The 14,496-nt window shown below is 38.0% G+C and overlaps 1 protein-coding gene across 4 annotated transcripts in view; it reads right to left on the bottom strand.

The window, feature by feature from the left end:
- The window catches only part of STX17 (syntaxin 17), a 104,955-nt gene extending 90,845 nt beyond the window's left edge, over positions 1 to 14,110 (bottom strand). The window contains exons 1-2 of one of the 4 annotated variants that reach the window (XM_081236943.1): positions 14,070 to 14,110; positions 1,725 to 1,907 (exon numbers count right to left, since the gene is read on the bottom strand). In XM_081236943.1, the coding sequence (XP_081093069.1) occupies positions 1,725 to 1,907; positions 14,070 to 14,105 (219 nt within the window). In that variant the 5' untranslated portion in view covers positions 14,106 to 14,110. The other 3 variants (XM_081236945.1, XM_081236944.1, XM_081236942.1) reach the window with 3 other exon arrangements.
- Positions 14,111 to 14,496: the final 386 nt, after the last annotated feature.

Raw genomic sequence — 14,496 nt, 5'->3', positions numbered from 1 at the left:
ACACATATATACGGAATTTAAAAAAAAAAATGTCATGAAGAACCTAGGGGCAAAACGGGAATAGGGACACAGACCTACTTGAGAATGGACTTGAGGATATGGGGAGGGGGAAGGGTAAGCTGTGACAAAGCGAAAGAGAGGCATGGACATATATACACTACCAAACGTAAGGTAGATAGATAGTGGGAAGCAGCCGCAGAGCACAGGGAGATCAGCTCGGTGCTTTGTGACCGCCTGGAGGGGTGGGATGGGGAGGGTGGGAGGGAGGGAGATGCATGAGGGAAGGGATGTGGGAACAGATGTATATGTATGACTGATTCACTTTGTTATAAAGCAGAAACTAATTTAAAAAATAAATAAATAAACTTTAAAAAAAAAAAAAAAAAAAAAAAAAAAAAGAATAATCAGTTTAGCAGACAACTTCTCCATCCTTAAAAGTCATCGCACTTATTGCTTATGGATAAAGAAGAAAGAAGTTAAGAGATGACTAAATATTAATCTTTAATTCTATTCATATTTGCATTGAAATTTTCATCTTATTTTTCTTGGCACTTATTTTCTATACTTTTACAAAAGACTTAAGTACTAGGAAGACAGCTGGTATCTATGAGAGAAAAAGTTGACACTCTTCTTACTTGTATAAGGTATGCAGTTGAGGGTGATAATTATTATTCATACTGAAAGGCTTAATGACCACTTCCACCCTCCCCCCACCCCCCAAAAAAAATTAATGGAGGGCCACACAGCTTAAAATTTATACTGGGGGAGGTTCTTCTGAAGGATCAAATACCACTGACCTGTCCCACAGCAAATAAAACAAGGTAACCTGCGAAATCAATGCTCAGTATTCAGTAAACTTGACGTTCCCATAAATGCCACAACCACTCCATCAGACCCTAGCCAGACCAGGTTCTATGAAACCACCACAGTCCCTGAGACTGGTTCTTCCTTCTACCTATCTCTTAAACTGACCTCTAGCTAATATTTCTCAACTTTGGGCTTTCCTCAAAGGGAAGCAGTGAAGTTGGGAAATTCCCTCATATCAAACAGTGATTTTACCTCTTTAATCTACAGGCACCTGAAAAGGACAGGAACACACACTCACAGTTCAGAAAACTTGCCATGGGGTGAATGAAATTAAGGGAAGCCCTTTAACCAAAGTCCACTACCTTCACATTATAGTCAACAATCAAACAGTTTGTATTTTAATTATTAACTGCTCAATTCATCACTGTGTATAACTAAAAAGGCATTGATTCTACTCTTTCTTTTTTTTTTTTTTATCGGTACACATGCCTCTCACTGTTGTGGCCTCTCCCGCTGCGGAGCACAGGCTCTGGACACGCAGGCTCAGGGGCCATGGCTCACGGGTCCAGCCGCTCCACGGCCCGTGGGATCCTCCCAGGCCGGGGCACGAACCCGTGTCCCCTGCATCAGCAGGTGGACTCTCAACCACCGCGCCACCAGGGAAGCCCCTGATTCTATTCTTATATCCCTTCCTAAAAAAGGAATAATGTGAGAGGGGTATTTGTAGAACAGAAAAACCAGATGAAAAAATGAATAATGTTGTTAAATCAACAGGAGCTAGATGTTTTAGCAAAGACTCTTATCTAATATTCTCAATGTAGGTGAAATGCACAACAAATATAAATCAGAATATGTAACTGTTTCTTGTGGTAAAAAAAGAAAAAAATGGAAAAAAAGAAAGAAAGAAAAAAACTCACCTTCTCAATATTTATCTGGTGCTTTCTTAACCTCTCCAGGTCCGTTGGGATTACTATCTTAGTAAATTTCTGAATAGCTGGTTCAAGACGGCGTAATTTCACTTTTTCTTCATCTTCAGACATCCTAAAAAAATGTTGTATCTCTTCTACTTGCACTCTCCTTCTCCACTCATGTAGAAAAACCTAAAAGGGAAATATTTATTTAAGAATTTTAAAAATCAATTTCCATTATTTTTAAAAGCCAACAATTAGGTAATTTTACAATATATTCTAAATACATACTCAACTTAATGCTGAACTTCAGTGACTTTTTTTAACAAAACTTTTATTTTAAAATCTTTTTCTCTCTACAAAGGTAATGTATATTCACCTTAGAATGATTAGAAAATAGGAAAAAGAGAATAAAATAAAATCAACAATCATCTCCTCACCTATAGTTAACTACTCTTTCCATTTTTCCCCCTCCCACCCCCCTACTTCCATTTTGATGTATGTCTTTCCAGGGCTTTTTAATATAAGGATATATATATGTATGCATATATTTAAATAACTTTTTCAAAAAACCAGAAATATACTGTTCAAGTCTTTATCTCCCAATGTACCCTGGACAGTGAATAATGTTTTCTAAAAAAGCGTCAAATGGCAAAATTGGAAGAAAAAATTTCATTCTTAACATTTCTGCTGTAAAAACTCCATTTCTAATATAACATATGTAATTATATACTTCAAATATATTATAAAATGCAACTCTTCTCATTGATGTCCTTTAAATTGCATCTTCCCTTTCTTACAAAGTGATTAGCATTGTCTACAATCAGTACACGTAACCAGTGACAGAGCTGGAATAAGAACCCAGTATTCCTGAGAGTGCAATCAAATGCTCTTTCTAATTCACCAGTTTTTTGAGCAGTGTTCCAGAGAGTCCAGGGTTATGTCTTTGGGGTCAGGGTAGGTGATGGTAAAGGTTATCAAGTGGAAAGGCTCCAGGACCCCACACCTGCTTCAGTTGGAGAAAATTTACTTATATCTATTTCATAAATTTGAACTTATTAGATTTTCTGTAAATAAAGGGCTCCACTGCTTAAGCAAGCTTGAAAACCACTGTTGTACATTATGTTTTCATGCCATCTAATTACCCATAACCTCTCCCATATTAAAAATAAATAAGTTGACTATGTTAATTCCATTGGGTTATGGTATCTTAGACTTGGGTCCATAGAGATAGGAGTGTGGGACTTGAGAGTTCCTGAATGTTTGTTTACAAAAAATTATGAATATATTTTTGAATTATTTCAGAAGACAGAGTCCATTGCTTTCAGGAAATTATCAAAAAGCTCTATCACTCCAGAATCATTAAGAACTATTATTCTAAATAATGTTGTTTCTCTTTCACAGTTGAAAATCTTGAAGTGTTGGTTATACAGATTATCTCATCTACCAGTAACTTGGTCTTTACAGTTAATCTAAGCATGAAAGCAAAAAAGGAAAATCTCCAGACACCAAAAATAAAGAGTCTAACAGCTACAGTAGTTAGTGGGAATTAGAGATGATGGGGAAGTTCACCGTCAAAAGATTGGTCCACAGACCCAACAAAATGGGAAAATTTACAGCTAAGGGACTAGAGATAATAAAGTAACCTAAAAATAAAATTAAAATAGGTACATTTTAAAATAAAGATATAAAGAAAGAAACAGAATCTTAAAAAAAATAGATAATATTATGAAACAGTAACAGGTCAATCTGAAAATAAACCAAGTAAAAAATCTACAAATAAAAACCTCCAAAGACGGGTTAAACAGTAAATTTTGTAGCTGAAAAGGCAATTATTGATTGGAAGCTATCAGTATGAACACAGAGGAATAAGGACCCATAAAAAGAAGATAAGCAACATTAAGGATAAAATGACAAGCTCAATAACAAGTAGGAGTCCCATAAGGAAAGAATAAATAAAGTGGCAAAAAGGCACTATTCAAAGAGAATATGCTGAAAATTAAGATGTAAAGCCTCAAATTGAAAATGCACATAAACACTAAGTAGCATAAATAAAAAAACAAATTTACCTAAACACATGGAAGGGAAATTTCAGAACATTAAGGACAAAGAAAAAATATCTTAAAAAGCAAACCAGAGATAAAAGACAGATAAACTAAAACAACAAAAGCAGTAAACTTATCAGAAATAAATGAAAAAGAAATGAAGGAAACGATAGCAAAGATCAACCAAACTAAAAGCTGGTTCTTTGAGAAGATAAACAAAATTGACAAACCATTAGCCAGACTCATCAAGAAAAAAAGGGAGAAGACTCAAATCAATAGAATTAGAAATGAAAAAGGAGAAGTAACAACTGACACTGCAGAAATACAAAAGATTATGAGAGATTACTATAAGCAACTCTATTCCAATAAAATGGACAACCTGGAAGAAATGGACACATTCTTAGAAATGCACAACCTGCCAAGACTGACTCAGGAAGAAATAGAAAATATGAATAGACCAATCACAAGCACTGAAATTGAAACTGTGATTAAAAATCTTCCATCAAACAAAAGCCCAGGACCAGATGGCTTCACAGGTGAATTCTATCAAACATTTAGAGAAGAGCTAACACCTATCCTTCTCAAACTCTTCCAAAATATAGCAGAGGGAGGAACACTCCCAAACTCATTCTACGAGGCCGACATCACCTTGATACCAAAACCAGGCAAGGATGTCACAAAGAAAGAAAACTACAGGCCAATATCACTGATGAACATAGATGCAAAAATCCTCAACAAAATACTAGCAAACAGAATCCAACAGCACATTAAAAGGATCATACACCATGATCAAGTGGGGTTTATCCCAGGAATGCAAGGATTCTTCAATATACGCAAATCAATCAATGTAATACACCATATTAACAAGTTGAAGGAGAAAAACCATATGATCATCTCAATAGATGCAGAGAAAGCTTTCGACAAAATTCAACACCCATTTATGATAAAAACCCTGCAGAAAGTAGGTATAGAGGCATCTTTCCTCAACATAATAAAGGCCATATATGACAAACCCACAGCCAACATTGTCCTCAATGGTGAAAAACTGAAACCATTTCCACTAAGATCAGGAACAAGACAAGGCTGCCCACTCTCACCACTCTTATTCAACATAGTTTTGGAAGTTTTAGCCACAGCAATCAGAGAAGAAAAGGAAATAAAAGGAATCCAAATTGGAAAAGAAGAAGTAAAGCTGTCACTGTTTGCAGATGACATGATACTATACATAGAGAATCCTAAAGATGCTACCGAAAAACTACTAGAGCTAATCAATGAATTTGGTAAAGTAGCAGGATATAAAATTAATGTACAGAAATCTCTGGCATTCCTATACACTAATGATGAAAAATCTGAAAATGAAATCAAGAAAACACTCCCATTTACCATCGCAACAAAAAGAATAAAATATCTAGGAATAAACCTACCTAAGGAGACAAAAGACCTGTATGCAGAAAACTATAAGACACTGATGAAAGAAATTAAAGATGATACAAATAGATGGAGAGATATACCATGCTCCTGGATTGGAAGAATCAATATTGTGAAAATGACTCTACTACCGAAAGCAATCTACAGATTCAATGCAATCCCTATCAAACTACCAATGGCATTTTTCACAGAACTAGAACAAAAAATTTCAAAATTTGTTTGGAAAAACAAAAGGCCCCGAATAGCTAAAGCAATCTTGAGAACGAAAAACGGAGCTGGAGGAATCAGGCTCCCTGACTTCAGACTATACTACAAAGCTACAGTAATTAAGACAGTCTGGTACTGGCATAAAAACAGAAAGATAGATCAGTGGATCAGGATAGAAAGCCCAGAGATAAACCCACGCACATATGGCCAACTTATCTTTGATAAAGGAGGCAGGAATGTACAGTGGAGAAAGGACAGCCTCTTCAATAAGTGGTGCTGGGAAAACTGGACAGGGACATGTAAAAGTTTGAGATTAGATCATTCCCTAGCACCATACACAAAAATAAGCTCAAAATGGATTAAAGACTTAAATGTAAGGCCAGAAACTATCAAACTCTTAGAGGAAAACATAGGTAGAACACTCTATGACATAAATCACAGCAAGATCCTTTTGGACCCACCTCCTAGAGAAATGGAAATAAAAACAAAGATAAACAAATGGGACCTAATGAAACTTCAAAGCTTTTGCACAGCAAAGGAAACCATAAAGAAGACCAAAAGACAACCCTCAGAATGGGAGAAAATATTTGCAAATGAAGCAACTGACAAAGGATTAATCTCCAAAATTTATAAACAGCTCATGCAGCTCAATAGCAAAAAAACAGACAACCCAATCCAAAAATGGGCAGAAGACTTAAATAGGCATTTCTCCAAAGAAGATATACAGACTGCCAACAAACACATGAAAGAATGCTCAACATCATTAATCATTAGAGAAATGCAAATCAAAACTACAATGAGATATCATCTCACACCAGTCAGAATGGCCATCATCAAGGAATCTAGAAACAATAAATGCTGGAGAGGGTGTGGAGAAAAGGGAACACTCTTGCACTGCTGGTGGGAATGTGAATTGGTACAGCCACTATGGAGAACGGTATGGAGGTTCCTTAAAAAACTACAAATAGAACTACCATATGACCCAGCAATCCCACTACTGGGCATATACCCTGAGAAAACCATAATTCAAAAAGAGACATGTACCAAAATGTTCATTGCAGCTCTATTCACAATAGCCCGGAGCTGGAAACAACCTAAGTGTCCATCATCGGATGAATGGATAAAGAAGATGTGGCACATATATACAATGGAATATTACTCAGCCATAAAAAGAAACGAAACTGAGCTATTTGTAATGAGGTGGATAGACCTAGAGTCTGTCATACAGAGTGAAGTTAGTCAGAAAGAGAAAGACAAATACCGTATGCTAACACATATATACGGAATTTAAAAAAAAATGTCATGAAGAACCTAGGGGCAAAACGAGAATAAAGACACAGACCTACTTGAGAATGGACTTGAGGATATGGGGAGGCGGAAGGGTAAGCTGTGACAAAGCGAAAGAGAGGCATGGACATATATACACTACCAAACGTAAGGTAGATAGATAGTGGGAAGCAGCCGCAGAGCACAGGGAGATCAGCTCGGTGCTTTGTGACCGCCTGGAGGGGTGGGATGGGGAGGGTGGGAGGGAGGGAGATGCATGAGGGAAGGGATGTGGGAACAGATGTATATGTATGACTGATTCACTTTGTTATAAAGCAGAAACTAATTAAAAAAATAAATAAATAGGGCCTCCCTGGTGGCGCAGTGGTTGAGAGTCCGCCTGCCGATACAGGGGATACGGGTTCGTGCCCCGGTCTGGGAGGATCCCATATGCCGCGGAGCGGCTGGGCCCGTGAGCCATGGCCGCTGGGCCTGCGCATCCGGAGCCTGTGCTCCGCAACGGGAGAGGCCACAACAGTGAGAGGCCCGCATACCGCAAAAAAAAAAAAAAAAAAAAAAAAAAAAAAAAAAAAAAAAAAAAAATAAATAAATAAATAAACTTAATAAAAAAAAAAAAAAAAAAGCAGTAAACTTTTCATCAAAGCAACATATCAAAAGATAGGAATATCTTCAAAGTGCTGAGTTGGTGTATACCCAGGTTAATTATTATTCAGAAGTGAAGGTAAAATAATCATTTTCAGACATACAAAGACTGAGTTTATTACCAAGCCCTTCATTAAAAGAACTACTAAAAAGGCATGCTTTAACAATAAAGAAAATAAACCCAAAAGAAAGGAATGGCAAGGAGCAAAAAAGTATAATAAAGTATACTGTTACTGGGTGAATAAAGGAAGCAATGAAGAACAAATAAAAGATTTATTTTGAATAACCTGATCAAATATAATAAAAATGTTTCCATGTAAATTACTATTTTTCTATAATATATTTTTTATATCAGCATGGTATCACATTGTACAGATGTTCAATAATTTAATCATCTAATGTTGGCCACTCAGGATGTTTCCAATTTTCCACTATTATAAACTAAACCACAGTGTAATTACTCTTCTTTCACACAAATCCATACTACCATCTATGATTATTTCTTTAAAGTAAATACCTGGAAATAGAATTAATAGGTACACACATTTTTTAAGGCTCCTGATTCTAAAATGTCCCAAAAAAGGCTGTGCCTATTTACATTCCCACTAGCAACATATCAAAATGTCCATTTATCTGGATTAAAGACTTAAATGGGAGATCTGAAGCCATAAAACTCCTAGAAGAAAACATAGGCAGTACACTCTTTGACACTGGTCTTAGCAATATGTTTTTGGATCTGTCTCCTCAGGCAAGGGCAACAAAAGCAAACACAGAAACAGGACTACATCAAAATAAAAAGCTTTCTCAGTGAAGGAACCCATCAACAAAACAAAAAGGTAACCTATTAAATGAGAAAAGATATTTGGAAATGATATATCTAATAAGGCATTAATATCCAAAATATACAAAGAATTCACACAACTCAATATCAAAAAAATAAACAATCCAATCAAAAACTGGGTAGAGGATCTGAACAGATATTTTTCCAGGAAAGACATACAGATGGGAAACAGACACATGAGAAGATGATCAACATCTCTAATCATCAGGAAAATGCAAATCAAAACCACAATGAGCTCTCACCTCACACCTGTCAGAATGGCTATCATCAAAAAGACAAGAAATTTCAAGTGTTGGTTGTTGGCAAGGATGTGGAGAAAAGGGAACCCACATGCATGTGGTGGGAATGTAAACTGGTGCAACCACTATGAAAAACAGTATGGAGGTTCCTCAAAAAATTAAAAACAGAACTATCATATGATCCACCAATTCTAATTCTGGTATTTATCTGAAGAAAATGAAAACACTAACTGAAAAGATATATACACCCTTATGTTCATAGAGCATTATTCACATTAGCAAGATATGGAAGCAACCTTTAAGTGCTCAAAGATAGATGAATGGCTAAAGAAGGTGTGATACATACATACATACACACACACACACACACACACACACACACACACAATGGACTATTACTCAGTCATAAAAAAGAATGAAATCTTGTCATTTGCAACAACATGGATGGACCTAGAGGATATTATGCTAAGTGAAATAAGCCAAAGACAAATGCCATATGATTTAATGTACACGTGGAATTTAAAAAACAAAACAGAACGGAAACAGATCCACAGATACAGAGAATAATCTGGTGGTCACCAGAACAGAGGCAGCGTGGTGAGTGAAATGCGTGAAGGGGAGTAAGGGGTGCAAATTTCCAGTTATAAAATAAACAAGTCACAGGGATGTAAGGTATAGCGTACGGAATATAGTCAATAATATTGTAATGACTTTGTAGGATGATAGATGGTTACTAGACATCATGGTGATAAACTCATAATGGATAAAAATGTCAAATCATTATGCTGTATACTGGAAATAAATACAGTATTGTATGCCAACTATACTTCAATTTAAAAAACTTTAAAATGTCCATTTATCCATACTCCAACCAATACCTGATATTATCATTCTTCTTAAGACATTCAACTGGTGACAAAAATGGTATCTCATTATTGTTTTATTTTGCATTCTTTAAATTACTAATGAGATTTATTCTCTATTTGCATTTCTTCTTTCATCAATTGCCTGCTCATGCTACAGGGACTGTCTTTTTCTTATTATATTAACATATAATAGTCTCATAAATTATCAATATTTCCCTAACACTAATGTTCCCAGTTTATCACATTGCCTCTTGTGTTTTCTTCCATTATGCAGATTATATAAGAAGCTACCTTTATATCTATTACTATTCCTATCAAAATGTTTTTTTTTTTTTTCTTTTTGCGGTATGCGGGCCTCTCACTGTTGTGGCCTCTCCCGTTGTGGAGCACAGGCTCCGGATGCGCAGGCCCAGCGGCCATGGCTCACGGGCCCAGCTGCTCCGCGGCATATGGGATCCTCCCAGACCGGGGCACGAACCCGTATCCCCTGCATCGGCAGGCGGACTCTCAACCACTGCGCCACCAGGGAGGCCCTCAAAATGTTTTTTAACATACCTGGTATTCAACAGATGCTAATGGAACTAAAACATTTCTTCACATGTCTCTTCTACACTATATCTAATCCTATCACTCTAGTCAAACAGCACAATATGCATAGCACGTTACAAGTGTCTTATTTGGCCTGCGTTTAGACTCTCCCCTCTCCAATTTTTCCCCATAGATTATCACCAATGAATATATCTAAAACACCAAAGGCAACATGCTCCTCCTCTGAATAAAAACTTCTAAGAGTTCCCTATTATCTGAACAAGAAAATAAAATGTTCATAAGTAATCCACCCAATCTCTACTTTTGGCTTTGCAAGGTGTTCCCTCTGTCTAGATGCTCTTTTATATCCCATCTGCCTCTCAACTTTGTGTATCATTTGAGATACAACTCAAATGATTCTGCCTTCTCTTCCACTAATCAGTTTACGGTGTACTTGACAAACCCCAATTATTGACTATTTGGCTTGTTTTCACTGCTCCCCTATGCTATGATGATAGCTCTCTTTTCTGAATTCAAAAAGTAATATTTCCAGGTCAGAGTGCATGACTCTACCCCTCAGCTTTTTGTGCTCAAGGAATAACCTGCTGCCTCACAAGGGCCATCTCTAGGGGAAGACATTCTGGCCCAAGACCCTCCCAAGAGACTTTCCCAACTCTTGGTCTCCTTCTAGAGTATTTTTTTTCTCTCCACCATTTCCATTTCTATAAAATTATAATAAAATACCCATATAAAACTAAGAAGGGAACACAGCATTCAAATAGTTGTATAAAGTATGATGTTACTGAAACAAAGTCATCCAACAGTGCCTCTGATCATAAAATAACATTTATAAGCTATTAAGGGAAGGTCATAATTCAATATAGAAAATTGTGGTTTAAAAGTGTGATTAAATAATGAGTTGAAAATGTATTTCAGCATTTCTTGATTTTTAAGTCAGAAAACTGGGAAATATTTCTGATATAAGTCAAACATAGGATTAAAAAATACATTTACATTAACATCACAGGTATTCAAAATATGCCCATGAAAAAACAAGAGAAAACACACAAAAATGCCTAATTCCTCAAACTTCTGTAAAGTTGCTGTATTACTTTTAACTTTATTTTTCAAGTGTAATGGAATATTTGGGGCGACAGAATTGTTTGTATCATGACAACGGTGGTGGATAAACAATTATATGCATTTATCAAAATTCACAGAACTGTACACCACAAAAGGTGAATTTTTGTATATTAAAAAACAAAAACAACGAGATGTGGGGGAACCCAAAATGAAATACAAACTATAAAAAATAAAATTAATTGTATTACAAATGAACAATATAACCATAATGAAAGAAGTAGGGGAAGAAAATAACTAATCTAGGTAACTTTGGAAAACAGATGCTGCATACTCGATACTAGTGTCTAGATATGGGATCCTAGATACTAAACTGGACACTACAAGGCTAAAGACAAAAAGAATTACACACAACTATACTGTACTCTAGTTAGTAAATTTGTTTCTCATAGGACTATGGGTTAGAAATCTTGAAATTACTTTATGTGTATACTAGGACTGAACAAATAAGGAAATATTTTGTAGAACACAAAAGCCAGATTTCTCACTGTTGAAGAAAGAAGTTACAAGTAAGAGGCAAGACTAGAATGAACCCTGTGGTACTGTATTAGAAACAAAAGTATCAGGATAAACTTTAGTTTAGAAAAAAAAATCTTTATATAGATATATACAGACATATATCTAAAATACATGTGTGTGTATACATATATACAGATAAACACAAAAATAAATATAAATCTTTGCAGATGCATGAATATACACATATGTGTGCCTGTACCTCCATGAAATATATGGATTTACAGTTGACCCTTGAACAATATGGATTTGAACTGCAAGGGTCCACTTACAGTGAATTTTTTTCAATAAATACTATTTTTTCAATAAATACTACATGATCCACAGTTGAATCCATGGATATGGAACCGCAGATACAAAGGGCCAACTATGGGACCTAAGTGGCTTCGGGTTTTGCTATCCATTGCAGGTCCTAGAACCATTCTCTGTGGATACCAAGGGACGACTGTATATACAGCTAGAAATATATACATACACTCACACACGCTTCTAAGATGTCTTCTGCCAGGCACTGGAAGTAATGATAACCCAGTAGCAATGAGCACACCTAGCGCCCAGATCCTTGGTGTTTAAATACTACCCTCCAAACAAAGAAAGCAAGGGTCTTTGGAGAAATGGTGGATTCCAGGGCAGGGAAAACGCAAGAGAAGCTTGGAGCATCCAAAAAGCAAGGAAGTTCTCAAAAAAGGATGAGAGCCTATAAAAAGGGCACAGGAAGCAACCTGAAAAAACTTGAAATGGACGAAGCTGGAACAATTTGAGACATAAAACAAATAACGAAAGTGTAGGAAAATAACCAATAGAAAAATGAGTCCATACAGATACAAAAAATTAACAATAAATAAATGGGATGAAGATGCAACTCTTCCTTACAGAAAAACTCCAATTAATAAATTATGAAGGAATGAGGGAAACAGAAAACCACCATTAGAACATTACAGTAATAATTACTGAAGGCAAGATCATCAATGGATGCTAAAATCAACAAATTAAAGTTTGAGGAGAAACAGGATATTTGCATTGTTTAAAAGTAGTTCTCCCCCAAGATACTGATTAATTACAAAGGGAAAAATAGTTACTTTACATTAGATAATTCCAACAGATACCACCTTAACCAAGTGATCAAGAGCAATATCAAATGCAGTGTGTCATATCATGTACCCCTCATATGATGAACTACTGAGAAGGGCATATACACTTCTGTGGTATCAACAAAAGTACACAACCTTAATCTAATCTTGAGAAAACATCAGACAAAACCCAATTGAAGGACACTACAAAATAACTAACCAGGACTCTTCCAAAGTGTAACGGTCATGAAAGACAGGAAAAGACTTAGAAGTTGTCACAGATTGGAGAAGACTAAGGAGCCATGCCAACTAAATGCAACGTGGGATCTTAGATTGGATCGTGGAACAGCAAAAGGACTTTAGTACAAAAAATGATGAAATCTGAAGAAAGTTGGTGATTTAGTTAACAGCGTTGTACTGAAGTTAATTTCTTACTTTTGATAATTGCGTTACAGTTATGTAAGATGTTAACATTAAAGGAAATTGTAGAGAACTCTGCATTACTTTTGTAACTTTTCTGTAATTGTAAAATATTTCAAAATAAAAAGTCTCTTAAAATAATGTGTAGACTGATGTTTCCCATAAGACAGGTCAAATATTTTGAGGTCAAAGAATTGCAATCATAGTCACTGCACTAACACTTGGGGTGGGCGGGGCGGGTGCCAGGTGCTTTACAAACTACCTTTAGTGCTTACAACTATTACCAGCTGAGTACCATACTACTCACGTTTCCAATAAGGAAAAAGTACTGGGAGGTTAACCAAATTACTTAAGGTTACTTATAAGTGAAAAGCCCCATTTCTCAGGAAAAGTCCAATAGCGCTGGCAACACCCCCTTCCAAAAAAGTTATGAACATCTTCCCACATTTCCCCACACCTGGGGCACCGAATTCCCTCAGGCACGTCGCCCCATGTTTCTCACTGGGGGAAGGGGTACTGAATTTGGAAAGAAAATCAAGGCCCTCGGACCTACCTACCGTACGGTCTGCTCTCGGAGCCTCCCCGAATTGTAAAAAGGGGAGACAGACGTGGGGCCTTCTGCGAACCACTCTGCCCGGTATGGCTGACAGGAGGCTCCCCCCTCGCGCCCCAGGACCTCCCTTCAAAACCCTCGAGCCTCGCGTCATCCCTCGCAGCGTCACCCACCGCGCACCTGGGCCACATAAACCAAACGCCGCCTCCCCCCACCCCCGCCCCCGAACGGGTGCGCGGGCCCCTCTCCGGGCCGAGACGCCGGCGACCCTGATGACCTAAGACCCACAGTGCGTCACACGCAGGGCAGACGAAGTAAACTTTTCCACCCCGAGACCCCGGGAGGCCGTCAAGCTCGCCCGGTCGGCCGCCTCCCTATACCCGCTTCGAAAGCACCTCCAAAACCGAAACCACCACTTCTTCAAGCCGAGATGAGCTCCCACAGCGTTTGCACTTCCAACCTGATGCCCTGCTTCCTGCGGGGCGCCCCTCCCGCGCGCGGGTCTGGCACCCGGCCCACGACGCCTGCCAGGGCCTTACGCTCCCGAGGGGGCCTATCGCGATCCCCCTTACCTCCCGCCGGGACGTTCGAGGCCAGTGGGTACGCATGGCGCAGGCGCGGGCGCGGGCGCGACGGGACTGGGCGTCGCGATAGGCGGGCTGGGCTGCGCCACGCCCCCTCCCGCCCAGTCCCGGCTTCGAGGGGTGTGGCTGGCGCCCCTGTGTGTACAGACGCGGTCGCCGCTCTGGACCGTCTTAGTACGTGGTCTTGATTTATGTTGTGGGGTTGTAACAAGGGAGCCAAGAGGAAGGAGACGCACAAATGTTCTTTAAGTCTGTCTGTTCGTTGTGTTTTAAGTGTGAGACAATTCACATCTGTATAGCCCACTACATTTTGCAACTTTTTTGTCCATTTTCCTCTGTTCTAATAGGAATTTTATTGGTGGGCTGGCCGGGCGTTCTTACCTCTTTACACTTGTAGAAACTGAAGCTCACAGAG

This window comes from Mesoplodon bidens (assembly GCF_964165515.1).
Source record: "Mesoplodon bidens genome assembly, chromosome: 6".
Taxonomy (NCBI): domain Eukaryota; kingdom Metazoa; phylum Chordata; class Mammalia; order Artiodactyla; family Ziphiidae; genus Mesoplodon; species Mesoplodon bidens.
This window is presented reverse-complemented; position numbering and strand designations above follow the sequence as displayed.